This window comes from Atheta coriaria, unplaced genomic scaffold (genome assembly GCF_025399875.1).
Source record: "Atheta coriaria isolate IRGN ID8LTWV9N9 unplaced genomic scaffold, Caltech_Dcor_3.1 hic_scaffold_2_pilon, whole genome shotgun sequence".
Lineage (NCBI taxonomy): Eukaryota > Metazoa > Arthropoda > Insecta > Coleoptera > Staphylinidae > Dalotia > Dalotia coriaria.
Genome location: NW_027045444.1, coordinates 4,734,277 through 4,759,963, shown reverse-complemented (window position 1 = coordinate 4,759,963; position 25,687 = coordinate 4,734,277). Strand labels below are relative to the sequence as shown.

General features: G+C 37.0%; 10 protein-coding genes across 12 annotated transcripts; 4 read left to right on the top strand and 6 right to left on the bottom strand.

Annotated features, from left to right (window-relative positions):
• The first annotated feature begins 23 nt into the window (after window positions 1–23).
• LOC135800154 (probable 18S rRNA (guanine-N(7))-methyltransferase) lies at window positions 24–2,310 on the top strand. Its single transcript, XM_065313299.1, has 4 exons — window positions 24–183; window positions 248–426; window positions 481–674; window positions 1,878–2,310. The coding sequence occupies exons 1-4, from the start codon at window positions 110–112 to the stop codon at window positions 2,253–2,255; spliced, it is 825 nt and encodes a 274-aa protein (XP_065169371.1). The 5' UTR covers window positions 24–109; the 3' UTR covers window positions 2,256–2,310.
• On the bottom strand, window positions 450–2,454 carry LOC135800139 (lipoyl amidotransferase LIPT1, mitochondrial-like). Of its 2 annotated transcripts, none has more exons than XM_065313280.1 (2): window positions 2,334–2,454; window positions 450–1,825 (listed from the first exon to the last, which is right to left on the bottom strand). In XM_065313280.1, exon 2 carries the CDS (start codon window positions 1,807–1,809, stop codon window positions 712–714), a length of 1,098 nt encoding a protein of 365 aa, XP_065169352.1. In that variant the 5' UTR covers window positions 1,810–1,825; window positions 2,334–2,454; the 3' UTR covers window positions 450–711. The 2 variants fall into 2 exon arrangements, with proteins under 2 accessions (XP_065169352.1, XP_065169360.1); XM_065313288.1 differs by lacking the exon at window positions 2,334–2,454 and adding an exon at window positions 2,155–2,261.
• Window positions 2,455–7,341: 4,887 nt separating this feature from the next.
• LOC135803344 (E3 ubiquitin-protein ligase SHPRH-like) lies at window positions 7,342–8,990 on the top strand. Its single transcript, XM_065316938.1, has 3 exons — window positions 7,342–7,380; window positions 7,444–8,162; window positions 8,227–8,990. The coding sequence occupies exons 1-3, from the start codon at window positions 7,342–7,344 to the stop codon at window positions 8,459–8,461; spliced, it is 993 nt and encodes a 330-aa protein (XP_065173010.1). The 3' UTR covers window positions 8,462–8,990.
• A 972-nt stretch (window positions 8,991–9,962) lies between these two features.
• LOC135797973 (uncharacterized) lies at window positions 9,963–11,575 on the bottom strand. Its single transcript, XM_065310617.1, has 4 exons — window positions 11,476–11,575; window positions 11,189–11,416; window positions 10,881–11,112; window positions 9,963–10,823 (listed from the first exon to the last, which is right to left on the bottom strand). Exons 1-4 carry the CDS (start codon window positions 11,497–11,499, stop codon window positions 10,012–10,014), a joined length of 1,296 nt encoding a protein of 431 aa, XP_065166689.1. The 5' UTR covers window positions 11,500–11,575; the 3' UTR covers window positions 9,963–10,011.
• Window positions 11,576–12,047: 472 nt separating this feature from the next.
• LOC135797964 (eukaryotic translation initiation factor 3 subunit C-like) lies at window positions 12,048–15,753 on the bottom strand. The gene is given in 7 exon segments (XM_065310606.1): window positions 12,048–13,273; window positions 13,333–13,702; window positions 13,964–14,173; window positions 14,237–14,631; window positions 14,634–15,266; window positions 15,326–15,434; window positions 15,666–15,753. Coding segments are annotated over 6 exon segments (2,763 nt in total). The 5' UTR covers window positions 15,416–15,434; window positions 15,666–15,753; the 3' UTR covers window positions 12,048–12,208.
• A 180-nt stretch (window positions 15,754–15,933) lies between these two features.
• On the top strand, window positions 15,934–17,029 carry LOC135798005 (mesencephalic astrocyte-derived neurotrophic factor homolog). Its single transcript, XM_065310650.1, is given in 4 exon segments — window positions 15,934–16,129; window positions 16,224–16,361; window positions 16,364–16,447; window positions 16,512–17,029. Coding segments are annotated over 3 exon segments (507 nt in total). The 5' UTR covers window positions 15,934–16,129; window positions 16,224–16,241; the 3' UTR covers window positions 16,815–17,029.
• Window positions 17,030–18,752: 1,723 nt separating this feature from the next.
• Window positions 18,753–20,367, bottom strand: LOC135798012 (synaptobrevin-like). 2 transcript variants are annotated; one of them, XM_065310670.1, is made up of 3 exons: window positions 20,178–20,367; window positions 19,642–19,941; window positions 18,753–19,419 (listed from the first exon to the last, which is right to left on the bottom strand). In XM_065310670.1, exons 2-3 carry the CDS (start codon window positions 19,922–19,924, stop codon window positions 19,403–19,405), a joined length of 300 nt encoding a protein of 99 aa, XP_065166742.1. In that variant the 5' UTR covers window positions 19,925–19,941; window positions 20,178–20,367; the 3' UTR covers window positions 18,753–19,402. The 2 variants fall into 2 exon arrangements, with proteins under 2 accessions (XP_065166742.1, XP_065166732.1); XM_065310660.1 differs by having other exon boundaries at window positions 18,753–19,402.
• Window positions 20,368–20,511: 144 nt separating this feature from the next.
• LOC135797983 (structure-specific endonuclease subunit slx1-like) lies at window positions 20,512–21,896 on the top strand. The gene is made up of 3 exons (XM_065310629.1): window positions 20,512–21,028; window positions 21,113–21,164; window positions 21,245–21,896. Exons 1-3 carry the CDS (start codon window positions 20,850–20,852, stop codon window positions 21,821–21,823), a joined length of 810 nt encoding a protein of 269 aa, XP_065166701.1. The 5' UTR covers window positions 20,512–20,849; the 3' UTR covers window positions 21,824–21,896.
• An 808-nt stretch (window positions 21,897–22,704) lies between these two features.
• On the bottom strand, window positions 22,705–23,926 carry LOC135797994 (paired box protein Pax-6-like). The gene is made up of 4 exons (XM_065310640.1): window positions 23,761–23,926; window positions 23,510–23,633; window positions 23,265–23,458; window positions 22,705–23,212 (listed from the first exon to the last, which is right to left on the bottom strand). The coding sequence occupies exons 1-4, from the start codon at window positions 23,849–23,851 to the stop codon at window positions 22,854–22,856; spliced, it is 768 nt and encodes a 255-aa protein (XP_065166712.1). The 5' UTR covers window positions 23,852–23,926; the 3' UTR covers window positions 22,705–22,853.
• Window positions 23,927–24,108: 182 nt separating this feature from the next.
• LOC135798022 (uncharacterized) lies at window positions 24,109–25,503 on the bottom strand. Its single transcript, XM_065310681.1, has 2 exons — window positions 25,214–25,503; window positions 24,109–24,455 (listed from the first exon to the last, which is right to left on the bottom strand). Exons 1-2 carry the CDS (start codon window positions 25,378–25,380, stop codon window positions 24,272–24,274), a joined length of 351 nt encoding a protein of 116 aa, XP_065166753.1. The 5' UTR covers window positions 25,381–25,503; the 3' UTR covers window positions 24,109–24,271.
• Window positions 25,504–25,687: the final 184 nt, after the last annotated feature.

The following is a 25,687-nucleotide window of genomic DNA, read 5'->3' as shown; positions in this document are numbered from 1 at the left end:
TTTGAAATTTTCACTATGGAACAACCAGTATAAATTTTATCTTGTTATAACCTCAATGTTTGCACGTTACTTTTCTTTCCTAAAGATTGTGATTTATATTGTTTAGAAAATGTCACGTCCGGAGTATTTGGCACCACCAGAAATATTCTACAACGATGAGGAGGCTCGTAAATACACACGAAAGTAAGCAATGACTAAACGAACGAAAACTATTGTCTCAACCATAATGTTCGATTTTAAATTGCAGCACTCGCATTATAGACATCCAGGTGAAAATGTCCGAACGCGCAGTGGAATTACTCCTCTTGCCAGAAGACCAACCTTGCTTTTTACTGGATATTGGCTGTGGATCAGGGTTGAGTGGAAGTGTTCTTGAAGATGATGGACACTATTGGATAGGCATGGATATTTCAAAATCAATGTTGGGTAAAACAATTCAATTTCAATCATTGCAGTTATTAATTTAATTATCATTACCAGATATTGCTATAGAAAGAGAAGTAGAGGGTGATGTGATTCTTTCTGATATGGGCCAGGGATGCCCATTTAGAGCAGGCACATTTGATGGCTGCATTAGCATTTCAGCCCTGCAATGGCTTTGCAATGCGGACAAAACCTCACACAGACCAGTCCAAAGATTGTACACATTTTTCAGCACTTTGTATGCTTGTTTGGTGAGTATTTATATATCTACATGTTTTTTTTAATTGTCTAAACAACTGCACTATCTAAATGCTGGGATGAAACCTGTAAAGTTTCTTGGAAGACTTTCCCGAGTCGTGATATTAACTCAACGTCGTACTTCTGCCCGACGATTGCCTGTGTATCCTGCAATTGCCGCACAATTTGGTAGTCAGGATAACCGTTTGGTACTTTTACATCCACGTCGGATATAAGGCCCTCTTCTACTTGAATCGCGAGCTCGAATGACACTTCGTGATGCTTGAATGTTTTCGAGGCGCTGAACTTTGGGGTCTTGCCAAATGTCCACTGCCAGGATTTATACTCATTGTAAAATGTTTCAAGGCCTGGGAAGTGTGTCTCGCTAGGGGCTACCGTTTGAAGTGAATCTGTTATCTGGTCGCTGTTGGCATTGGTATTATTCCAGTTCAAATAACCACGTGCCAGCGAGTGAACCAAGCCATCTACGGTGATGTCAGCGCACTCATCGCGCAAGTTGCGAATGTTCGACTTGATCGACTGTGTTGCGTTGGTCGTGATGTTCCAGTCTGAGGGCTGAAGCGCAGATCGCAGATTCTGTTTATCTGCGGCGACTAGCAATGTGCAATGGTGATAAGCGCAATGGCGTGCTAACTTCGCCGCCGTTCCCGAAACTTTGTAACCGCGCACGGCGAGGTCCTCGCGTTTATTGATGTCCATCCGGAGGCCAAAGTCCTGGTAAATTGTGTCGGATATAAACTGCAGGTTGCTCCTGCGGTGATAATGTTCGTTGGGTGTGAAAAATGTTAAATTCAGATTGCCTCCGTCGTGGTACACTGTGCCGCCACCGCTGTTGCGTCTCGCTAGATGCGTTTTGTTTGCAGCAAGCCACGGCACATTGCATTCCGTCCATGGGTTTTGATGACGGCCAATTACGACGCATGGTCCGTTCACCCACAACATGAGCTTGTGATGGTGCTCGTCGAATTTGAGATTCTTATAGAACCAATGCTCCAGCGCCAGATTGCGGAAGATGTCGTTTGATGTGGACACACAGACTGTTTTTTTTACCTTTGGCAACACGAAGGGTTTGCGCTCTTTGGCGGCACAGGTGGCGCAGGCACGCACCGTGCATCTACTAGTCATCATATTGCAACACGGGCAGCTGAAAGGAAACAAAGACTAATTATTCTGTTTTTTCTTTTAATTATTTTTAGTCTCGAAATGCGCGCGCTGTTTTTCAATTCTACCCTGAGAACTCTAACCAAATGGAGTTGATCACTGCGCAGGCAATGAAAGCGGGTTTCTATGGCGGAGTGGTTTGTGACTTTCCCAACTCTACAAAGGCCAAGAAATTCTTTCTGGTGCTTATGACTGGCGGTAATATGCCTCTGCCTCAAGCACTGGGTGATCAAGAGGACAAAAACTGTGTCTCGTATATGGCGAAACGTGAGCATGTGAAGAAAGCGCGCGGTAAGCCATTGAAGAACTCACGCGAGTGGATACAGGAGAAGAAGGAGCGGCGGCGTCGACAAGGCAAGGAGACACGTGCGGACTCCAAGTTCACAGGTCGCAAACGCAGCGGTCGTTTCTAGGCACTCATGGTATCAAGGACTTGTTTTATGTAAAATATATCTATTTATAAGTTGACACTTATTTATCCTGCAACTCACCGTGCCTATTAAGAAAAAATGTGAAATTATTAAGCCGTATCCCCAGCTGTCTCAGCTATCTATCATACATTTAATTCAAAGTTTGGTAAGGTTATATCCACGGCTGTATCATGAGAGCAGCACATGGAGTGTAAGCGTAAAAACAGCGTTCTACTTAACGATACGCTACTCAAAAATCTACTTCCAACGATTGCCGCAAGATAGCGCTACGAAAGCGCTCTACTTACCGACCCGCTACTCAAAAATCTGCTTACAACGATTGCCGCAAGGTAGCGCAAGGAAAGCGCTCAACTTCAGATAGGCAAACAGACAATCTGGAGAGAGTGTTTGTGCACGTCTACCTCTTACTGTCAACTGGGAAAAAACTTGAAAAGTTTCTTGGTCATATTTGCGAACTCACTGCACAAGTTGCGAATTTTCGACTTGAGCGACGACTGTGTTGGGTTGGTCGTGACATTCCAGTCGGCGGTCTGAAGCGCAGCTTGCAGATTCTGTTTGCGCCGTAAGGTAGCGAGCACTCAACTCACCGACCTGCTACTCAAAAATCTACTTACAACGATTGCCGCAAGGTAGCGCTACGAAAGAGCTCTACTTACCGACCCGTTACTCAAAAATCTACTTACAACGCTAGCCGCAAGGTAGCGCAACGGGAGCGCTCTACTTCAGATAGGCAACCAGACAATCTGGAGAGAGTGTTTGTGCACGTCTACCTCTTACTGTCAATTGGGAAGAAACTTGAAAAGTTTCTTGGTAGATTTACCCGGGTTGTGATATTAACTCAACGTCGTACTTCTTCTAACCGTTTGGAACTTTTACATCCACGTCGGATATGAGGTCGTCCTCTATTTGAATAGTTCCGTATGCTTAAACGTTTTCGTGCCGCAGAACTTGCCAAATGTCTGTTGCCAGGATTTATATTCATTGTAAAATGTTTCAAGGCCTGGGAAGTGTGTCTCGCTAGTAGTTACCGCTTGGAGTGGATTTTTCATCTGATCGCTGTTGGTCAGTTGGTATTATTCCAGTTCAAATTATCATGCGCCAGCGAGTGAAGCAAGTCATCAACGGTGACATCAGCGAACTCACTGCGCAAGTTGCGAATGTTCGACTTAATCGACGACTATGTTGCGTTGCTCGTGACGTCCCAGTGGGAGGTCTGAAGTACAGGATCTGTTTGCGCCGTAAAGTAGCTAGCGATCAATTCACCGACCTGCTACTCAGAAATCTATTTACAACGATTGCCGCAAGGTAGCGCTACGAAAGAGCTCTACTTACCGACCCGTAGCTCAACAATCTACTTACATCGCTAGTCGCGAGGTAGCGCAACGGGAGCGCTCAACTTCAGATAGGCAATCAGACAATCAGGAGAGAGTGTTTGTGCATGCCTACCTCTTACTGTCAACTGTATCGCGAATATCTCGTAAACTAACAGAGATAAATAGGTACAACTCGCAGAGAATATTCTACGGACTAATATGTATAACATACAGTAGTTAAAGCGGAAATCTGAAAAATAAAATTTTTTTACTTAAGAAAAAATCGCCAAGGGGGGTGCTTGATACTTTTTTTCGACGATTTTTGAAAATTCATATCTCTTAACAAACCCTTTTACAAGGCACACGCAATCGTTTTTCAATTGCTGCCGTTTTACTTAACTCTGAGTTCTCTACCACGATTACATGAAGAATTTCGGTAAGATTTCCAGGGGCTTCCATGTATATTTCTTCGACCAAATTTCCGTTCAAATATGCCGTTGATACGTCGAATTGTCGAATCTTCATGTTCTGTTTCGCAGCTAGTGCTACTACTGCCCTCATCGTACCGATTCTATCCTCATTTTCGATTGTACCATCTGGTTTAATCTTCTCGCGTAGTACCATCCTGCTTCTGATGACTACTTGGTTTACTACTTGGTTTCTGGGTCTGTTTACTAATTCCCAAGTATCATGTTGCAGGATTGAGTTCATTTCCTCGTTCATGGCATCCATCCATTCAGTTGCTTCTGGTGATGACATTACGTTTTTCAAGGAAATTTCTGTTACATGACAGTGTTCGACGACTGATAGATTTACGTCTTCTCTATCACTTCTGCCGTTCACAACTTCGAACTCATGTAGTTCGTTCAGGTTGGGAATTCCTCCACTCCACAATTCAAGGGGTGTTCTTTCGTTCAACCTTTCCCTCATCTTGTGCTGCGTTAGCATCTTCAAGAGGGTTACCTTACGCGCCGGTCCTCGGGATTGATAAGTTATTTCAAGCTTATTCCACGCATCCCTTGAATTTTCGCACCCCTTCACGTGCTTCAATACACTGGGGCCTATCAACAGGATGATGTCCGATTTCGCCTTCCTATCGTTTTCTTCCCATTCAGCGACGGCGGCTGCGTTGTCGGCAGCGTCGTCAGCGACCGGTTTTGGTTTAATTTCACCATTTGCGTATCCGAGTGCATATCAGCAATGCTTCAACTTGTATCACAGTGGTCATCGAATTACAAATTTCACGATGATTCAACTTGTATCACAGTGGTCATCGAATTACAAATTTCACGATGCTTCAGTGGTCATCGAATTACAAATTTCACGATGCTTCAACTTGTATCACAGTGGTCATCGAATTACAAATTTCACGATCCACCCACCGGTGTTTTTCACAAAAACTTATTTTGCACACCTGTACTGTCTATCAAGACAATCATTCCAAGTCGATGCACGCCCTTGACGTACAACACACACCTTGCTACGGTCACACTTCACGTTAGCTTCTACTTGTGTGTTCACACTCGTGAGTTAGCTCACTGCTTGCAGTTTTTCCTGGGCCCATAACCTGTTGTTATGGAGTCCCAACCCAGACTTAATTCACTGTGCCCATAACCTGTTGTTATGGAGTCCCAACCCAGACTTACCCACTGGGCCCATAACCTGTTGTTACGGGAGTGAAGCGCCCACCATACAAGCAAGTAAAGTAACCGAATGCCGTATCTCTACGTTCAATCTTTGTTAATTCGTATATCAGACGCACTCTTAGGATCGCGACTGTCCCTCGCACTCTTTTGTTTCCTGGACGACAGCCGTCGAAACGGGATAATCGCAGTCGGCGCGTTTCAAACAAAATGCTTGAAAAATGTTTATTTTAGCAAAACAGCTACCGTTTTTAATCTGCGTTTTTTAACGGCAAAACAGCAAACACAAATTTTTTTTATTATTCGTTTTTATTAATATTGCTTCTATTTGAACGATTTCACGATCTAAAAATGTTTGAAAATGCCATTTAGCAAACATCGTTTTGAGCTTTAATCTGCTTTACACGCGTGTCGCTACAAAAAAATCAATGCAGCCTTACATCTGTTTTTTATTAATATTGCGTATATTTGAAAACGATTTCAACGATCTTAAAAATGCTTGAAAATGCTTATTTTAGCAAAACAGCACGTTTTGAGCTTCATTCTGCGTTTTAACGCGTAAAACAGCATGTTCGACGAAATTTTTATTATCTGTTTTATTTTATTGCGTCTATTTGAACGATTTCAACGATCTAAAAATGCTTCTGAAAATGCTTATTTTAGCAAAACAGCACGTTTTGAGTTTTAATCTGCGTTTTAACGCGTAAAACAGCATAAAAACGACGAATTTTTATTATTCGTTTTTATTAATATTGCTTTTATTTGAACGATTTTTAACGATCTAAAATGCTTAAAAATGCTTATTTTAGCAAAACAGCACGTTTTGAGCTTTAATCAGCGTTTTAACGCGTAAAACAGCATAAAACGACGAAATTTTATTATTCCGTTTTTACAATACCGGTACCAATAAAACGACGCTGCAACGATTCAAAATGCTTGAAAATGCTTATTTTAGCAAAACAGCACGTTTTGAGTTTTCAATCTGCGTTTTAACGCGTAAAACAGCATTAAAACGACGAATTTTTATTATTCGTTTTTATTAATATTGCTTTTATTTGAACGATTTCAACGATCTAAAATGCTTGAAAATGCTTATTTTAGCAAAACAGCACGTTTTGAGCTTTAATCTGCGTTTTAACGCGTAAAGAAGCATAAAAACTAATAAATTCTTTTGCCTGTTTCTTATTAATATTGCTTCTATTTGTTCATTTCAACGATCTAAAATGCTTGAAATGCTTATTTTAGCAAAAACAGTACGTTTTGAGTTTTAATCTGCGTTTTAACGCGTAAAACAGCATGCAAAAGACGAAATTTTATTATTCGTTTTTTATTAATATTGCGTTCTGCATTTGAACGATTTCAACGATCTGAAAATGCTTGGTGTAACAAGCTTTTATTTTAGCAAAACAGCATCGTTTTGAGCTTAATCTGCGTTTAACGCGTACAACAGCATAAAACAATGAATTCTGGCTATTCGTTTTATTAATATTGCTTCTATTTGAACGATTTCAACGATCTAAAATGCGTTTGAAAAATGCTTATTTTAGCAAAACAGCACGTTTTGAGCTTTTAATCTGCGTTTAACGCGTAAAACAGCATAAAAACGGACGTAAATTTTTTTATTATTCGTTTTAATTAATATTGCTTCTATTTGAACGATTTCAACGATCTAAAATGCTTGAAAATGGATTATTTTACACAACAGAACGTTTTGAGTTTTAATCTGCGTTTTAACGCGTAAACAGCATAAAAACGACGAAGTTTTTATTATTCGTTTTTTATTAATATTATGTCTATTTGAACGATTTCAACGATCAAAATGCTTGAAAAATGCTTTATTTTAGCAAAACAGCACGTTTTGAGTTTTAATCTGCGTTTAACGCGTAAACAGCATAAAACGACGAAATTTTTATTACTCCGTTTTTATTAGCTATTGTTTATTTGAACGATTTCGTAACGATCTAAAATGCTTGAAAAATGCTTATTTGAAAACAGCACGTTTTAAAAGCTTTATTCTGCGTTTTAACGCGTAAAACAGCATAAAACGACGAAATTTTTTTATTATTCGTTTTATTAATATTGCTTCTATTTGAACGATTTCAACGATCTAAAATGTTTGAAGAACATATTAATGAGTTATCCGAACACGAGGTAAGCTTATATTTTAATGTGATGTTGAATGTGTTTGATGATTTTATTTATTTTTTGTTGTAGATTGATGTTTATCGTTTTAATTTGGAGCAAGAGCATAAGGGACACACTGCGAAGTTAGAAAAATGTTTGGGGACCAATAAGTACCTTGTTTCTTTGCATAATCGAGATGAACAAAACTTGGACCCGTGCCCCATCTGTAGATATCCGCTGGAGAAGTCGTGGAACATGATGCAGTGTGGCCATGCCTTCTGTCTGGTTTGTATGGAGACCATTGTGGGCAGGAATATGGTGCGTGCGGATCAGAAAATTACTTGTGCTGTCTGCAGACAAGTTCAGCCTTTATCTGAGATAAGCTGTGTGGATCAGTCGCTTTTTAAACCGCAGACAGTTGTGGAGACTGATGATATTGTTGTCAATGGAAACTGTTCAAGTAAAGTTGGCAGGATTGTAAGACTCATCAAGGAATTGATGCAAGAGGAAGAGGGTGTGAAGGTGCTGGTATTTTCATCGTTTCAACCTGTGCTGAAGATACTTAAAGATATCTTTGAGCAGAATGATATTAAATCAGTGGTGCTTATGAGTGGTAAGCAGGTTGTGAAAACTGTGGAGGATTTTAAAGATGTGGATAAAGGCGTTACTGCGATGATACTGCCTGTGAATTTGGGCGCCAAAGGGTTGAATTTAATTGAAGCTACGCATGTGATTTTCGCGGAGCCGATTCTTGATCCTGCTGAGGAGCTGCAGGCGATTGGAAGGGTGCATCGTATTGGTCAGAAAAGGTTGTTTGATATATTTTTTGTAATAGTGTTGGGAATAGTGTTGATTTTTTTATTTATTTTGTAGGAAAACTGTGGTTCATAAGTTTATTATGAGGGATAGTATCGAGGCGAGCATCCAAAGGGTTACGTCATCCAAGGATAAGTCGAAATGGACTAGAGCAGAAATTACCGTTCGACAACTCAAGGATTTGCTGTTTGGTTCGTGGGAAACAGATGAAGAGTTATGTGTGAATGCGGCGGATGAAGTACAAGAAGACGGATTGGAGAATGGGGATGTGGTTGCGGGTGTTGTTGAGTAGGGTTTTTAATCTGCACCTTAACTATAAGATCATTTATCCCATTTGGTAATAACTCACGGATTGTAAGGGTTATTTGGGATTTTTTGAAGAACTTACATTGTCGCGGAGTTGCTCTTCTATGTGCGCCCTACAGTCACCACGTACTGCGTCTAGAAGTACCCTAAAATGGCCGATGAAAATACCCCCATTTGTGATTTTTAGAAAACACGCGGTGGAAACTAGCCTATAACTCGCGAACTATAAGGGTGATTTTTAGTTTCTTTGCATGAGTTTATAGCTCAAGAGTTGCTGTTACATCTGCGCTATAGATTCACCCTGTAGTGCGGCTAGAAGTGCCCTAAAAATGGCAATTGAAAATAGCTCTATTTGTGATTTTGTAGGAACACGCGGTGGAAAATTGGTTGTAACTCGCGAACCATATGGATGATTTTCACTTTTTTATATATTTAGTTTGTAAAAGAGTTGATATTTATTGTATAAACTTTCTGTAACCATAATTTGTGTTTGTAATAAATAATATTTTTGATTATTTTTTGATCATTATTTTTTATCCCTAGTTTTATTCGTTTTCAGATTTCAAAAACGGACAAAAATATGACGAAAATTAATTTAAAGTGACTGCTAGTGACCTCTGTTGATGAACACCATCTCAACTAACATTCTCAAAGTTTCCTACCTTTTATTTTTAAACTTTTAATTTACCCGCCAAGTTGCCGCAAACCTGTATCAGCCTCCTCACACTTCTGCGATCCGAATATTACAAACTTATTTTCAACCGTTTCGAGACAAAATTTTGCGCGATTTTGCCTCGCAGAGTCGACAAAATAAAGAATGAATATTAGGAACGCAGAAAGTGAGCATAGACAGTTCCCGCCAGATTTTTATACATGTTATTTCAATTGATTTCCATAAATATTCAATTTTTTCTATAAAATTGCAAATTGTTAAACGGTCAATGTTAAGAAAATAATTTTAACTAGTCGATATAAAATTTTATTAGCTTACAGAATCCGAAAACAGAATTTAAAAATTCCAATTATACAGAAGCTGCACTTGCTGAAAAAAGATTTTTAAACATTAATTTTACCCGCCGCTACAAGTTGCCGCTAAACCTGTATCAGCCTCCTTGTACTTTCTGCGATCCGAATATTAGAAACTTATTTTCAACCGTTTCGAGACAAAATTTTGCGTGATTTTGCCTCGCAGAGTCGACAAAATAAAGATTGAATATTAGGATCGCAGAAAGTGAACATAGCGGATAAAAGCTGCGCGATTGTGCTGACCTCTAGTGGCGACAGGTAGAAGTTCATATTTGAAAGCTAATGATGCGCGCTGTAGAGATGAAGCTTTAAAGCTATAGAACTTTTAGTTGTTGTGGTTTTTCATTCACAGAGGGCGGTAGCAGGATTTTCTAATTTTATTTTGATACACAATAAGTTAACAATTTGATTTTTGTTATTTGGGTACATCTGTACTAACTAATAATACTTAATTATAACAATTATTCATTTACAATTACATTTAATCAAGAAAAGTACTAAAATACAACATTAAAAGTCATCCAACAAACAAGATACATCTAACCCCTCAAATACTTGCTCGACAATCTGTTTATCCTCAGGCTTTTCAGTTGTACTTCCAACTTGACTGAAAATATCTGGTTTTTCATTCTGTTGAAGTTGTGGCTCTTCTAAATGAGATCCAAAATTTGATATCTTATTGTCTAATTCTATTTTTCGTTTCACAAACTTAAATGCTTGCTTGGGTTTCACATTAACCAAACTGTTCTTAATATCAGTGCAGTTTGCATCAATAGATATGGCAGAATCACTTTTCTTAGCATGTTCAACATCTATTTTTTGCCTTTTCAAGGGATTACTGCCTTCATCTGTATCACAGTCTATTTCACCATCAAAATCAAAATCTAAATCAGGCATTATAAAAGAAGTCTGATTTAATCTGTCTCTTGCGTTTGCAGTTTTGTTCATTGTATCACAATTTACTACTGAATTATTTAACATTTTAGTAGAATTATCTTCAATGTTTAACTCTAAATCTAGCTTTGGCATAACAGAACTTGTTTTAATTAATTTCTCTGCATTATTCTGTTTGTTTTCTAATGGCAAATCAGTAGTTTCTTTAGTATTTATAAAAACATTATGTTTTGGAAGTTCTTGATGAGCTAGCAGTGAAACTTTTGTGTGTCCCGTAAACACTGCTTCCAGATTCTGTTTGTTTAAAATAATATAGTATACTTTCTTAATTTGTAAAACCCTGAAGTTCCTGAGCACCACAACGGAATTTGAAACAAGATATTCATTTTCATTAAGAATATCTTTGGAAATCACAGCTTTAATTGTTCCTACAATAAGAAAAAATACAATTAAGCAATATGTGTACACAAATTGAAAGTGTTTACCTGATGGATCTCTTAGAATAAATGTAGCACTATTATAAACATTTAAAGTATCTTGAATACAGTCTTCTTTGTCAATGATTGCAACCAGAAATGGCACCACCAAATTCTTCATTTGTTTCTTGATAGTATTTATATTTAAATACTCCATTTCCTTGTGGAACTCTTCTGATGCATCAATCCATGACTTTAAATTCCAGAGTATACTAGAAGATCCAATGTTATGTAACTGTGTCTAAAATTAACAATAAATACTTGTATTAAAACATTTTAAACTCTACTAAGCTTATTTTAAACATATCAAAACATACCAAAGTTATTTCTTGTTCATTTTCATTTGAGTTGTGTTTCTCAAAGCTGGACCATAACCCAGATGTTGACATGTGATCAAACTTTGTTTCTTGATTGTTTTTGTCTGGGTTTTTCAACAAATGAAGACTTTTGTTGGTATTCGATAACACTTGTTGCATGGTAACATTGCATTGTTGCGAACTGCTGGCAATTGGTGAAAAATCATCAACAGAGATGTTGAGTGAGGTCTAAAATGAAAGAAAACAAAGCTTTACTATTGAGTAATTAGTATAAGTACTTAACATACGTTTAAATTATCACAATTAGGCATTATTATAAACAAAACAGTTAACCTACTAAACTGCAAGTATGTACACAAAAAGTAGAATTATAGAACTGGTAGTGCCCTCTGCCTATGAAAAATATTATCACAACTGACGTTTCCAAAACTACAAAACTTTAAAATTTAAATTAACGCGCCTTTTTACGTTCTTAGCCTCCTCGTACTTTCTGCGATCCGAATATTACAAACTTATTTGCAACCGTTTCGAGACCAAATTTTGGGTGATTTTGCTTTGCTGAGTCGTCAAAATTAATATTAAATATTAGAAACCCGGAGAGATAAAAGCTTTGCGATTGTGCTGCTATCTAGTGGCGACGAGGTGAAGTTCATGTTTGAAAGTTCAGAGTGCGCTCTGTACATAAAGCTTTAGAACTTTGGCGTGGTTGAGTTATTGGCGGATAGAGGGCGCTAGTAGTTCAAAACTTTCAAGAAAACATTTTGAGAACCTTAATTCAAATTCAAAAACTCAAACATTCAATTCTCCAGCACATTTTATTAAAACAAAACTTATTCTTCTGTAACAATGTGGGCATAAATGTTAAAACTAACAGTTTAATTAAAAATACGATTACAATCGAGAAAGTTGACTCTAAAAACTGGAAAAACCAAAATATTACGGCAGAATTTTGTGTAATCATCAATTGGAAATGCGCCAGGTCACTGGCTAATACAAATGTCATATACAAATTGAACTCGTCTAATTATCCCTATCGCGATAGTTGTTCTCACGACGCTCCCGATGATTATCTCTGTGGTTGTCACGATGCCCATCCCGGTGATTATCGCGATGTCCATCTCGATGATTATCACCGCGGTGTCCATCACGATCACCACGATGGTTATCCCTATCGCGCCGCTGCCTGTTCCACTCCTGGTTATTATTCCTGTAGTTCTGGCGATCACCGCGGAAGTTGCCTTGGTTTCCACCCCTCAGGAAGAAGTTACCCTGCTTGGTCTCCAAAATTCTCTCATTGGAATCCACAAAGTTGTTGATTTTATCCGCCAACTGCATAGCCAACGATTGCAGACGTGAAGGTTCACTGCGATGCATCACAACAGTCTGAGTGGGATCATCCAGCGAAGCCATCAACTCCTCATTGATGATCATTTTCGAAATAATCGAATGCACATTCGGTTTTTCCATCTCAAACATATCAGCCAGAGTGGCCATGGAGATGGAATCATAAACATGCGAGTAAGTGAATAGATAAGTGCGCAGAGCTTCCTCTTTGATGAGTTTCGTCAACATTTCACGGACAGTGTTCGCTTGATAGAACAAATCCCACACTTTGGCATTCATTTTATCGTTGATAATGTAAGTGTTGCATGCGGCCCAGTGTCCGTTGCGCATTGCTTTCGCCGCGGCGACGACATGTTCACGCATACTCTCCGGAGGTCCTACCAAACTTTGACGCTCAGAAGAACGTAATTGTTGGTAGAAAGTCTTGGAAATCATACGACGACGTGCGTCGAATTCGTGCGCAGCCATGTAGGGTATTTCGATCAGCATTGCAGACACAAGATAAACACATTCCAACAATTCAAGATTAATATGCATGTGGAATGGCATCTGGCGCTGCTTTTCGATCTTCTCCTGCTCCTTACTGCGCTCATGTTGACGCTGCGGGAGTAATCCTTGCGCCAATAACTCCTTGGGTTTACCAGTCATCATCAAATCGACGAGACAGTTGTGTGCGTCTTTGATATTTGCGTGGCGGAAGGCGCAGAGGCCGAGATGTGCCATTGTACGATTGTACAAAATCTAATAAGAAAATTTCAATGATTATTTCATAAATAAATAATAAAATAATAAATAATTACCTGTGTGCTAGGATCAGAGTGATGAATAGTCTCCTGTAGATGTGACATGAGTACTAAGTCTCTGGCTTGGAACCAGTTGTCATGAAGAGCGTGATGATAGATGTGCGAAAGAATGGCGCGAGTTCGCAGACGGTCGGTGCCATCCTTGGCGTAGATGTAACGACATAACTTTTCCATTTCCTGCACGGAAGTGATGACGTCCTTGGGGACTTGTCCCTGCTTTTGTTGCAAGACACGCGGGTCGAACTTGTAGTATAAGTGTTCGATTTTGCGGAGATATACACGGCATAGTTCTGATTGGACGCTGGTGCGCTCTAAATACAGCTGGACCTTTTCAATGAGACTTGCCACTTTGCATTCATCCTTCAATCTACAAAATACATAAATAAGTATAGTATTTAAACATTTTTTTCAAGTTAATTTCAAGTAAACTGTAAAAAACTAGTTTTATCTTATAATATTCACTCTAATTACCAAAATATCCAGTATATTACCTCAAAATTTTGTCAGAATATTCATTAATAGTTATTTATAACATAGCAAAAGAAACAATTACTTTTTTTCTGTTAATTCTGAAGTTGTGCGCATCCAAAATACAAATTTACCTAACAAAACCTTAAAATTCACTAACCTTTCAACATATTCATTACTATGAGGATCACACTCCTTCAAAAGCTTGATGAATTCATCATCCAAGCGCTCCACCGAAGTGAGAACACACCCGCGCACGTGATACGGCACAGTTTCGTAATTCTCAGTTTCATCGGTAACATTTTCCGAGATGATAACTTCGGGATGCTTATGTAGAGTGTCCATCAACTCAGTCATACGTTCCATCAGCCTATAAACAAAACAAAATTAATATTGCACAACAATTGCATCAGATTTAGTACTACAAACTTACTTAGTCCAATATTCGGGTTTCATTGCATCGGAAACCTTCGGATTGTAATCAAAAATCGACGAAATGATCGCGAACTTAATCTTGACGCTAATCGCCGGTCCCAGTTGATGTAATTCAGAGATATTCTGCAGTTCATGCAGCAATTCAATCTGTTCACGACGATCCGTGCGTTTTTTGCCTCTAGCTGCCATAATTTCGGACAACTTCTTAATTACCAGACTCAAATCAATTTCGGCATCCTTGGCGAACATCTTGGGCTTCTCACTGGGAATAGCAACTCCACCCTTGACGGTTTCCCATTCACCATCGCCATCATCGTCTTCTTCACGTTTAGCTTTACGGCGTTCTTTATCCTTGCGGTCTTTACGACGTTCTTCCTTCAAGCGTTGTTTCTCTTCGTCGTCTTCTTGCGTACCTCCGGTTTCTTTAAGAACTTCTCTCGGATACTTGTGAACTTTTCATCATCTGATGAGGATTCGTCGGACTCGGAATCTGAGGGCCAATCATCCGAGTCGGAGTCTTCATCGTCATCAGGAGAAACTTTACGTTCGGCTTGTTTAGCCGCAGGTTTCGCCGGGACTTCGGAGTCGGAATCAGCTTCGGGTTCACGTTTCTCCTCCTCTTCTTCTTCATCAGGCTGGTCTGGGTTTTCGCGGAATTTCGCAAGATCTTCATCGAAGTCCTTAAGATATTTACGGAGTTTTTGACGCATTGATCCCAGTGATTTGCTGTTATTTTTGCTCATTGATTTACGCCCGTCGCGATCCTCCCACATCTCATTGATGAAATCCTCCAGTTCCACCAAGCAGCGCGTGTAAAAGCGCGGCGTTTGACCATTTTCTTCTTTAACGATGACAGGCGTTGCTTTCACATAAGCTTTCTGCAAGTCTTCAAAACTTGTAAGCATGCTGCTCATGTCCTTAATCTTCTTGTGATTTCGTATTTGCTTGATGATGTTTGTGAGCTCTTCAAAACGCTTCTCTTTTGTCGAGCGGACAACGCGTTTGACTTCCTCATCATCATCACTGAACTATACCACACATGATTAATTATTAAGTTAATATTTATAATGAATTCGGAAATACATACTGTGTAAGTTGGGATTGGTGCCCTTTGGATAACCTCCTCATCAGAGGAGCTATCCGAGTCGGAATCACTGCCGGCGAAGAACCTCGACATCTTGAACAGCTGCAATTAGCTGAAACCGACAGAAATCCGATGTATTCATCAATTAATTACAGGAAAGATTGTTATGAAATTCTAAAATATGTCAAGCCATCAGAAACATGTGCACTTGGCAGATGCTAAGATAAATTTACTTGAAACAAGCGAAATACTGCATGGATCTTTGAAATTTAAAAGGGAAAACGTGTGGAAATACTTGCTACGTTTACTAGAAGCGTTTTTCGTTCAAAAACGCTTTACTTACATTATAATTTCCACTGCAAACCACCACGGAAACTAATTTAACCTTTTACGCGCAATGGCGTACGTGTTAGAGAACATTTTTGTTGCCACTGGTATGATTGACAGCTTGACCTTGAAAATTTGGTGTGTATGTGGTTGCTTATGTATTTTAAACAAAATTAATACAATAAAATTATAAATAAACGTTTATATTTTATGTTTTATTTATTTATAACATTATTATACCATGTAATTTAGTTTTTTTGTTAATAATTCTTGCTGTATGTAAAGTTGACAGAATTCAAGGGGACCCAACGTGGACCAATCACGTAAGGACAAATTGTCGAAAACGTTGAACTTCTATGAGCTCGCCTAGCGGTTTCTGATGATTTCGTTTCCTCGCAATTAATTCATCGCCAACGCAACGTGGACTGCTCAAAACATTCCACAACTCGCACCTGCGTCAACTGTTTTATTCTTGCTGAGGTAGGCGCGTGTTTCATTCATTGCAATTTACTTATTCATTATTTTATGACTTTTACTGATATAACCTAATAACTTACCAGAAATTGTTTTCCAGGCTGTTTTATAATTGAAAATGGAGCTGCAAGTGGTTTTTCTTGTGCTCCTCGTATCGGTGGCCAGTATCAGCGCGCTCAAAGCCGGAGAATGTGAGGTTTGCATTAAAACTCTGGACAAGTTTGCTGCCACATTAGAGTCGAAAGTGAGAAAACAGATCCCAAAAAGATTGAAACTGCATTTAAAGAGTTCTGCAAGAAAGTAAAAGATAAAGAGAACAGATTTGTAAGTATATATAACATTATTCTGTTGTTTATGTAAAAATTCATTGTTTAAATGTTGTTTTTAGTGTTATTACCTTGGAGGGTTAGAAACATCAGCTACAGGTATTCTTGGTGAGATGTCCAAGCCTTTGTCATGGTCCATGCCTTCAGATAAGATTTGTGAGAAGCTGAAGAAGAAGGACGCGCAAATTTGCGATTTGCGTTATGATGTGCAGATTGATTTGAAAACCGTGGACCTGAAGAAGCTCAAAGTGAGAGACCTGAAGCGGATTATCAACGACTGGGGCGAGGATTGCACCGGCTGCATTGAGAAGTCGGAGTTCATCAGTAGAATAGAAGAATTGAAAGTAGTGCATTCTGAACTGTAATCTAGGATAATTGTAACAAATTTCTATAGTTGTAACTTAAATTGAATTGTCGCGTCGCGTTGGCACCCGGTTGAGATTTTGAGTGTAAGTTGAAGACTGTAATTGTTAGTTTCTGTGCGTTTTTCATATCAGTGTTGATTTCGAAATTATTATCACGCATATCTTGTCTTGTATTGTTTCATTCTGGAATGGCAATATATTTTCGTAATTGAGAACTTCTTTTATTTTTCCTTAGACAACTTAGTGGCACCTGAAAATTTTAATTCATTAGAAAAAGTTAATTTTTTTTTATTTATTTTGTGTTGAAATAAAGTTTTAAAATGTATACTAGCGCCCTCTGTCGGCCAAAATTTTTATTTGAATAAAGTTTTTGAAAGCTCTTACAGGGCGCAACAAAAACTTTTTGAAACAAACTTATGTACTTTGCCGACAGATGACAGCTCGTCGTCAAAACTTTCACAGCCTACTCGCACATTCTGCGTTCCTGATAGAACAAGGTAATTTTTCGACTTTACGAAACTAAATTTTGCTCTCAAAATTGTTGAAAATCAGTGTTTGCTATTAGGAGAACAGAATGTCCTAGGAGGCTGAGAAAGTTTTGAAATTAAACTTGCCTCTATTGGCGAGGATTCAAAGTAATGATAATTTTTAAAACTTCTGAAGCTTTGAAAATGTCAGTCGTAGTAGCAAATATGATCAAAAGAGGGCAACAGCGGGCATATTTTTAAATAATTTTGGCTCGAAATAAATCTGAAAATTAGTTAAAAATATTAGGGTAGCAGAATGTGTGAGGAGGTTAAAAAGTTTCGACTGATTTTTGATTTAATTCAGCACATTTTCAACAAATTTTTAAAAATTTCAACAGATTTTACTTGAATTAGACGACATTTTGGTACAAATTTCATGATTTTCGTTGGCATTTTTAAGGGTGTTCCGGGCCCTTTAGGAAGTCGAGTCATACATCAAATTAAAGAAAAACTCATCCTCTATAAAATGCATAAAATTTCAATAGAATTGGATGAGCCGTTCGTGAGATATAGGGTATTTTCTACCATGTGTTTTGAGAATTTTCAAAATATACCAAAGTTTACAGGCAATTTTAGGGGTGTTTCAAGCCTTTTAAAGGGTTGTGCCATACATCAAATTAAAGAGCAACTCTTAATCTATAACATATACAAAATAGAATAAGGTTGGATGAGCCGTTCGTGAGATATAGGGTATTTTCTACCATGTGTTTTGAGAATTTTCAAAATATACCAAAGTTTACAGGCAATTTTAGGGGTGTTCCAAGCCCTTTAGAGGGTTGTGTCATACATCAAATTAAAGAGCAACTCTTAATCTATAACATGTATAAAATAGAATAAGATTGGATGAGCCGTTTGTGAGATATAGGGTGTTTTCTGCCATGTGTTTTGAGAATTATCAAAATATACCAAAGTTTACGAGCATGTTTAGGGGTGTTCCAAGCCCTTTAAAGGGTTGTGTTATACATCAAATTAAAGAGCAACTCTTTATCTATAACATGTATAAAATAGAATAAGATTGGATGAACCGTTTATGAGATATAGGGTGATTTCTACCATGTGTTTTGAGAATTATCAAAATATACCAAAGTTTACTGACGTTTTTAGGGGTGTTCCGAGCCCTTTAAAGGGTTGTGTCATACATGAAATTAAAGAGCAACTCTTAATCTATAACATATATAAAATAGAATCAGATTGGATCAGCCGTTTGTGAGATATATGGTGTTTTCTACCATGTGTTTTGAGAATTATCAAAATATACCAAAGTTTACTGGCATGTTTAGGGGTGTTCCAAGCCTTTTAAGGGGTTGTGTAATACATCAAATTAAAGAGCAATTATTCCTCTATAAGCTGCCAAAACAGCAATTAGATTGGACCACCCGATTCCAAGATACAGGGTGGGAAACAAGAAAACTACTATGTTCTCGCTTTATTAATAATTCCTTCAACACATATTAATACTACATATAAACATGACAAATTCGTATCTCTATTTAATACATATATTCAATATAAAATAGGATCAATATTTCTTAAATTGGACACATATAATATATGTATAGTTAATCACAAAAACAGTAATAATAGAATTAAACCTACAGACAGGATGACGCGCTATCAACGCATCTGCGAATCCTCCGATGATATCTATGATTAGCGTGCGATAGCGATAAATCAAGTGTTACCAAAAAACAAAGGACGCTACTAAATCCAATCAACAAACTAAACTTTCGATTAAATAAATTCTAGCAATAATTATAACAAAACTTCTCCAATAAGCAATCAACTAAAGCAAATTTTGGCATGTTATCGTCTTTAAATTAATGAATTCCTTTCAAATAATAATAGCAATATGATATTTATGATGATTTCTACATCCAGAGCATGAAGAAGTAGATTCGTGTGCCAATGGGTCGACGTCGCAAGCGCAGTCCAGCAGTACGGTTGAAATAATCAGATAAATATGCAGACATTAGTTGCCGGCGGCGGGTTCGGCTGGTGGTGGAGCCTGTGTCTCCGGAGCGGGCGAAGAACTATCACCTCCCACCGATGAACTTATCGACACTAGGACCAAATACATTCTTTGAGTGGAAATTTCCAGATAACATAAAACAACACAAAGCGGTGCTAGTCAACTCAAAATCAACAAAAACAAATAATACAAGCAGATACAGCAAAATAAAAAGAAGAAAAGAAAACGGTGCAAAACTAAATAGAATTCCAATCAATTCACAGCAATGTTTTAAAGTATAAACAATTTTAATTGCTATAACTTGACCTTGATTCAATGATTGCATGCTTACCAATGATGATAATTAAGAGGATCACTCCAATCACTCCCAGAATGATCATCATTTTCAGGTTTTGCCACCAATATTTGCGTTTCAACTTCTGCGCCTGTTGCTCGAAACGTTTGCTTCCTTCCTGGAGAATATCCGAGCGTTTATCCAGTTCGGAGAGCTTGTGATCACGCTCGAGGACTTTCTCAACATTCACCCTCATGATGCCCACCACTTCATTCACCTGTTGCTGGGTCTGCTCCAACATATTGTTTTTGTTCTGGCCGGATGATGTGTTAGGCTCCATTGTAATTGTTTCTTTCTCTACAAAACACAGGCATTAATATTGTAATCAAAATGATCTTTGTTAAAAGATAATGTTTGGGTCTTTGTATTGGGTATATTACCGTCATTTTCCTGGCCTTTGGAATGCGTGAGTAATAAATGCAAATACAATTAGCGATTAGAGTGTGAGAATACGTAAAGTATGGACAAATATGATAAAAATTAGTCATGACAGGGTTGAGCAACAGGTTAAAGAACAAAAATGCACAACTTACGTTTTCCGGAATGATATTTTCAATGCGTAGATTAACGAATAGTGCACTTGGTTGTTGTAATTTTCCTTGCGTGGTTGCGTGCGGTCGCTAATGAATGTTGCAATTAATGCTAAAAGCAAAAAACGCTATCGAAAAACGTCAGCAGCTAAAATTAGGCGACATCCGCGCTCTACAACGACCTCTTGCGACTATTCTAACAACCTATGTGACTTTGAATTTAAATATCAGAACTTTTTAATATCAAACACGCAAAATTCGCAGTAATTTAAGATAACAAATTAAAAATAGATAATAGGATTAATCAAAACCAAATTTAAATTTAAGCGGAAGTGATAAAGGTTTCAGAACTAGTTCTGATTGGTTATCACTAACAGGGAAATTATTCCGCGTTGCTATGGTTACATCACATGTAATTAAATAGGGGTCGGCCATCATGAAAAACACCGGAAGTAAGAAGAAACACCCTAAAATTTAAAAATATTCAAATATACAGCTTACAGCGCCCTCTAGAACTAGAAATGTTTCTCTTAGATCAAAAATGTCAACATAACCTATGTATTTTGTTCAGTTTTGTTTTGAATAACTTTAAACATTTAAAATGAAGATAATTTAATAATTAGACCGATTTCCACTTGTTTTTATGATTAGAATGGTAGATTAGGATGTGCAACAATGACTGAAGAAGCTGTTATTGAGAATTTTCATGGGGTTTATTTATTATATTGCAAAAATCCTAAATATTTGGGTCGAACTTACATTGGTTACACTGTAAACCCAAACAGAAGGATAAAACAGCATAATAAAGGCACTCAGGCAGGTGGAGCACGAAGAACAAGCAAAAAGGGACCATGGTAATTAATTTAAACATTATTTACAAAATATTTCCCTAAAAAACTTAAATTATTCTTTAAAATATTAATATTTTGTGTTTTTAGGACAATGGTAATGATAATTCATGGATTTCCTAATGATATAGCAGCTCTAAGAGTGAGTACCACCATGTAAAACCTAATTTTAATTGAAATATTGACATTTTATTGAGTAATTTTGATTTTTCTGGCGTTTAGTTTGAATGGGCATGGCAACACCCAACAATTTCTCGTCGACTCAACAAAGTACAACGTAAGAAGCCCCGCGAGAAAGTTTTCGACTATTGTCTTCGCATTTTGAGTGAAATGCTACGCGTTGGACCATGGAATCGCCTGCCATTAACCGTCCGGTGGCTGGATGAGTCTTTCAAACAGAATTTCGCACTTGAAAGACGTCCACCTCTTCATATGCCTATAGTTGAAGGAACTGTGATAAGTAAAAAGCTTTCAAAGTCAAAGAAAACACAATTAAGTCAACCAAGTCAAGCAAATCCAGAGAGAATTAATATTTGCAGCATTTGCTATGAAATAATTGTTAAAAACAAGCTGGAATGTATCAATAATGATTGTAGTATGACTGCACACTTGATTTGTCTAAGTAAATTGTTTTTAAAGCCTGGAGAATTCGTGCCAATTGTAGGAAAATGTCCGAAATGTGATGGAGAGTTTTTATGGGGTGATCTTATTGGGAAGTTGAAAGGATTTTATAGAAATGAGATGATTACAATCAAAACAACAGAGATTGATGAAGAACTTAGTGACAGTGATGAAAATTAACCTAAAAACCCTTGATTTTTACTGATAATTCACAAACTGTTGCAGTTATAGGCGTAATTCTCATACACAACGATTTAGTATTATATTTAGCACATATTCTTGTAAAACTTCTATTGTTTGTATGTTTTTATAAGTATTTACAGTAAATTTAATGAATTTTAACTGTTTTCAACTTTGTACACCTGTAACTATTCATGTAGCATCGTTTTCCAATAAATTTTTACACTGTTTATTCACAATTTGTTACTCAATACAACGTCGAAAGATTTATTGTCCTACCTGCTTGCATTAAAGAATTATTAACAAATTACTTATTAAAAATAACCAACACCTGTAAATCACTTCACCTAACCTATCAAAATGATACGGTTAATTCAGCAAAAACCAGTTTATACTCACTGCTAGTAATAACACTATACTTTAGTGATGAGTTCCACTGTAAATTTTAACTGCACATTGTTTTATTTGTTTTTAATCGTTGTATTTACATTATTTTCACCTCTGTTCACGCTGTCATTTCAAACTCAACGGAAGTGCACGTCATTATTTTCACCATTTGCGTTCTTGTTTGTCATTGGTCGAAGCAGCAAGTGAGAAAAACCCTCGCGTTGCTATGGTTACAACGCGTGTATTCTTATGGACGTCGGCCATCATGAAAAAGACCTGAGGAAGTTGCAACCGCGTGGCGCTAGTTTCAGTCAATTTGAATTCAAATTTTGAGCAAAATTAATACAAACTTCAATTGCTTATAAAATCTGTAAAAATTAACGTAAAACATCGTGTAAAACATCAAATTATAGCAAATTTTACATTGAATAACCCTATATTAAAATATATACCGCGATTAATTTATTTTTAATGTAATTTCGAAAATAATTAAATAATCATTACGCTTTGTTTTATTTCTATAAACAATTATTTACAGTTACATACAATTGAGCAAAGCATCTATAACTGGTCCTAATAAAGTTAATAATCATTATTTAAAGCTTTTATAGCTGTTATAAGCTGTTATTATCAAATAAAAAGTTTAATTCATTATTTTCGGCTTTAACGTCAACAATTCCGGATCGATTGTAATTGGTTCTTGATTTGCATCATTAATTAAACCTATTCGATCGTTAAAATCTTCTCCAAGCAGTATACTATCCATATTAATACCATTTACAGCTGGTAACTGCAAAGAATTCGTAATTCTGTCCGCAATCAACACAGTTTCATTAAGAATTCCATCATCAGAGTCCAAAGAGAGATGCATTGTGTTTGAGGGTTGAAAGGGGTTCAACATTGGCCATTCCAAACCCAAACTGAAGAGATTTGATGATGAGTGAGCCACATCGTTGTGAATTTGCATCAGGGGGCTTTCTAAAGGCGTAGAACAAATAGAAACTGCAAGAAAACAAAATATTTAAGTGAAAAGTAAAGTTTTATGAGTGTTTACTTGTTTGATTTGTTTTAGGGATGTTTTTCTCTTGTTTCCGCCATTTTGCGCGCCGATTTTGGAACCAAACCTGCACTCTAGCCTCAGTCAAATCAATTCGCAGCGCTAACTCTTCCCTAAAGAACACATCCGGGTAATGTGTCTTCTGGAAAGCCCTCTCAAGCTCTTCAAGTTGATAATTTGAGAATGTAGTACTAAAACAACACAATAAACAACTAAAATCACTGTTTTACTGCTTTACATACCGATATCGTCGTTGTTTTCGCTTCCCAGATGCCCCGCGACATGTTTCCAGCTCACTTCCGGCTGCGCCATTGTTGTTACCACTGTTACCACCACCATACTCCTCCGCGATGTTCTCGAGGAAATCTAACGGGTTATGGATTGGATTCGCATTAATTTAATAATAAATAATTGCATTTAGCGTCCTCCCACCCTCAGCCAGACGCTCGCCAGACTTAATTCTAAATCTAATTAACCTGCGCCATTCACTAACCGTACTTCTGCGCTTCCGGTTCACTCGCTGCGTCCGAATGAAGTAATTCCCAGCCATTTAACTGTGGATGGTCTTCCGGTTTGAGATCCATCTTGAAAACTCGGAGAAAAACACTGAAATATCTTCACAAACTCGTCTCGGGAGTGGATTCCGGAATAAAATGTGCAGGACGACGTGGTACTTCAAGTTCGGAAGCCGGAAAAGCGCGCCGAGTAAAGATTTCCACACTCGTTCAACCCCTAACCCTCAGGTTTAGTTACCTCGATTCGTTTTTATGGTTTCTTGTGTAAAAATACATTTTTTACTCGGTACAACGCACAAAACATAAAATTATATCGTAATACATGATTTCTTTATGAGAATAGTTTATTTTATATAAATTAATATGTAATAATATATATACAAGTCTTTGGAAGTGTTTTTGTAAACATTTTTGTACATTTAGAGAATAAGTTAATGTAATAAGTGGATTTAAGTAGGTTTATGTTGGTTATTGGTGTTTCGCATGTGTTTAATAGTCATAATCGTCATCTTCGTCGCGGTCCAGCAGACCGAAGCCACCATCATCATCGCCGTAGTCACTGTATTCGGGATCGACTCCTGGTGGGACGAATGCACCGTTGAGAGCGCCAGATATCTGCTCGCCCAAGCCGAAACGCGATGCAATGCCATAGATTAATCGCATTACTGCTAATCTGAGAATGTTTAAATGTTAATTGTAGTTGTACATTAAAAATATTGCATAAAAGATTAATTTTTATAGGCGAAACTATGTAAAATGTTATATTTATGAGTTTTGACAGAAATTTGTTTATAAAATTTGAACTAAACTATGAATTTATACAAAACTTTGGAAATGTATTTGTAATTAATTTAACTATTAGCTGATGAAGAAAAAGTAAATTATCTTTATTAGTTTATTAGTTATTTTGGTATAAAATTGATAAAAATATTCAATTTTATGTGAATAATTTTTATCTTGTTTTTTGTTATATTTTTATTTATAATTTCTATACCACTTGGTAGATTTACATAAAATTAGACAAAATTGTTTAAAATGAAATTGTTAATAATATGTTGAAAGAATATTGTTAAAATTGTTAATACTTTTTGTTTTATCTTTACCCAAAGTTAAACTTAAATTTCAAAAAGTTAAATGTTCGGATATTTATGCAATATGTTGGAAATTTAGCCATAATTTCTGTAACACTCAGTATATTAGTGTTAAATTATAATTAACTATTCTGTAGTAAATTATTAACAAGATGTTAAAAGAAAAAATGGATTATCTTATATAGTTTGCCTGTTATTTGCATTTAAAATTTCCTATTTTCAAAAAACCTAAAGTTTTGGATCAAATATCACTTTTTTTCAATAATTTTATTTATAACAAATAAGTACGTAGTAGATTTACTAAAAATATAGTTTAATAATATAGAATAATAAACATTACCTTATAAAATCAACAGCATTAGTCTCTTTCTGCCTCAAAATCATCTTATTCGACGCATTTTTACCAAACTTTTTGTTCTTCTTGCGTTTCGCATCGCTGTACGTAATCAAAACAATGATTAACAATAAAATAAACAATTTGAACACCGGTGAACGACACACGAACATTTCTTAACACTTTAATGTTAAATTTAGCACCAGAAACCAACGTTAACCTAGCGTTATGTCTTGTTGCGTAAAGTTTTGTTGTTGAATGTTTGAATGTTGAATGAAGAATACCCCTGGTGAGACATCGCACACCGAATATCAATAAGCGTTGAATGTTGATGTACAGTTAGCGAACAAACAGTATACATTTGCGTGCTGCGTTGTATGCGTGGTGTGCAAAGTCTTCATTCTGCACCTCCACGTCCACGTCCACGAAAAAGGCGCGCGAGAAGTAGGTCTCGTCCGAATTAATCGTCTGCCCCGCATA

What these genes read in the sequence shown, in the direction of transcription:
- LOC135800154 (XM_065313299.1), top strand. Translation starts at nt 110, where the DNA reads ATGTCACGTCCGGAGTATTTGGCACCACCAGAAATATTCTACAACGAT. An exon ending in TATTTCAAAATCAATGTTGG is followed by an intron (nt 427 to 480) that starts GTAAAACAATTC and finishes TATCATTACCAG; the next exon opens with ATATTGCTATAGAAAGAGAA. An exon ending in GCACTTTGTATGCTTGTTTG is followed by an intron (nt 675 to 1,877) that starts GTGAGTATTTAT and finishes AATTATTTTTAG; the next exon opens with TCTCGAAATGCGCGCGCTGT.
- LOC135800139 (XM_065313280.1), bottom strand. Translation starts at nt 1,809, where the DNA reads ATGATGACTAGTAGATGCACGGTGCGTGCCTGCGCCACCTGTGCCGCC.
- LOC135797994 (XM_065310640.1), bottom strand. Translation starts at nt 23,851, where the DNA reads ATGGATCTCAAACCGGAAGACCATCCACAGTTAAATGGCTGGGAATTA. An exon ending in ACCGGAAGCGCAGAAGTACG is followed by an intron (nt 23,634 to 23,760) that starts GTTAGTGAATGG and finishes ATAACCCGTTAG; the next exon opens with ATTTCCTCGAGAACATCGCG. An exon ending in CCCTAAAACAAATCAAACAA is followed by an intron (nt 23,213 to 23,264) that starts GTAAACACTCAT and finishes GTTTTCTTGCAG; the next exon opens with TTTCTATTTGTTCTACGCCT.
- LOC135797983 (XM_065310629.1), top strand. Translation starts at nt 20,850, where the DNA reads ATGACTGAAGAAGCTGTTATTGAGAATTTTCATGGGGTTTATTTATTA. An exon ending in ACAAGCAAAAAGGGACCATG is followed by an intron (nt 21,029 to 21,112) that starts GTAATTAATTTA and finishes TTGTGTTTTTAG; the next exon opens with GACAATGGTAATGATAATTC. An exon ending in ATGATATAGCAGCTCTAAGA is followed by an intron (nt 21,165 to 21,244) that starts GTGAGTACCACC and finishes TCTGGCGTTTAG; the next exon opens with TTTGAATGGGCATGGCAACA.
- LOC135803344 (XM_065316938.1), top strand. Translation starts at nt 7,342, where the DNA reads ATGTTTGAAGAACATATTAATGAGTTATCCGAACACGAG. An exon ending in ATGAGTTATCCGAACACGAG is followed by an intron (nt 7,381 to 7,443) that starts GTAAGCTTATAT and finishes TTTTTGTTGTAG; the next exon opens with ATTGATGTTTATCGTTTTAA. An exon ending in CATCGTATTGGTCAGAAAAG is followed by an intron (nt 8,163 to 8,226) that starts GTTGTTTGATAT and finishes TTTATTTTGTAG; the next exon opens with GAAAACTGTGGTTCATAAGT.
- LOC135798022 (XM_065310681.1), bottom strand. Translation starts at nt 25,380, where the DNA reads ATGTTCGTGTGTCGTTCACCGGTGTTCAAATTGTTTATTTTATTGTTA. An exon ending in AATGCTGTTGATTTTATAAG is followed by an intron (nt 24,456 to 25,213) that starts GTAATGTTTATT and finishes AAACATTCTCAG; the next exon opens with ATTAGCAGTAATGCGATTAA.
- LOC135797973 (XM_065310617.1), bottom strand. Translation starts at nt 11,499, where the DNA reads ATGCCTAATTGTGATAATTTAAAC. An exon ending in ATGAACAAGAAATAACTTTG is followed by an intron (nt 11,113 to 11,188) that starts GTATGTTTTGAT and finishes TGTTAATTTTAG; the next exon opens with ACACAGTTACATAACATTGG. An exon ending in TATTCTAAGAGATCCATCAG is followed by an intron (nt 10,824 to 10,880) that starts GTAAACACTTTC and finishes TTCTTATTGTAG; the next exon opens with GAACAATTAAAGCTGTGATT.
- LOC135798012 (XM_065310660.1), bottom strand. Translation starts at nt 19,924, where the DNA reads ATGGAGCCTAACACATCATCCGGCCAGAACAAAAACAATATGTTGGAG. An exon ending in CCTCTTAATTATCATCATTG is followed by an intron (nt 19,403 to 19,641) that starts GTAAGCATGCAA and finishes ATTTGGTCCTAG; the next exon opens with TGTCGATAAGTTCATCGGTG.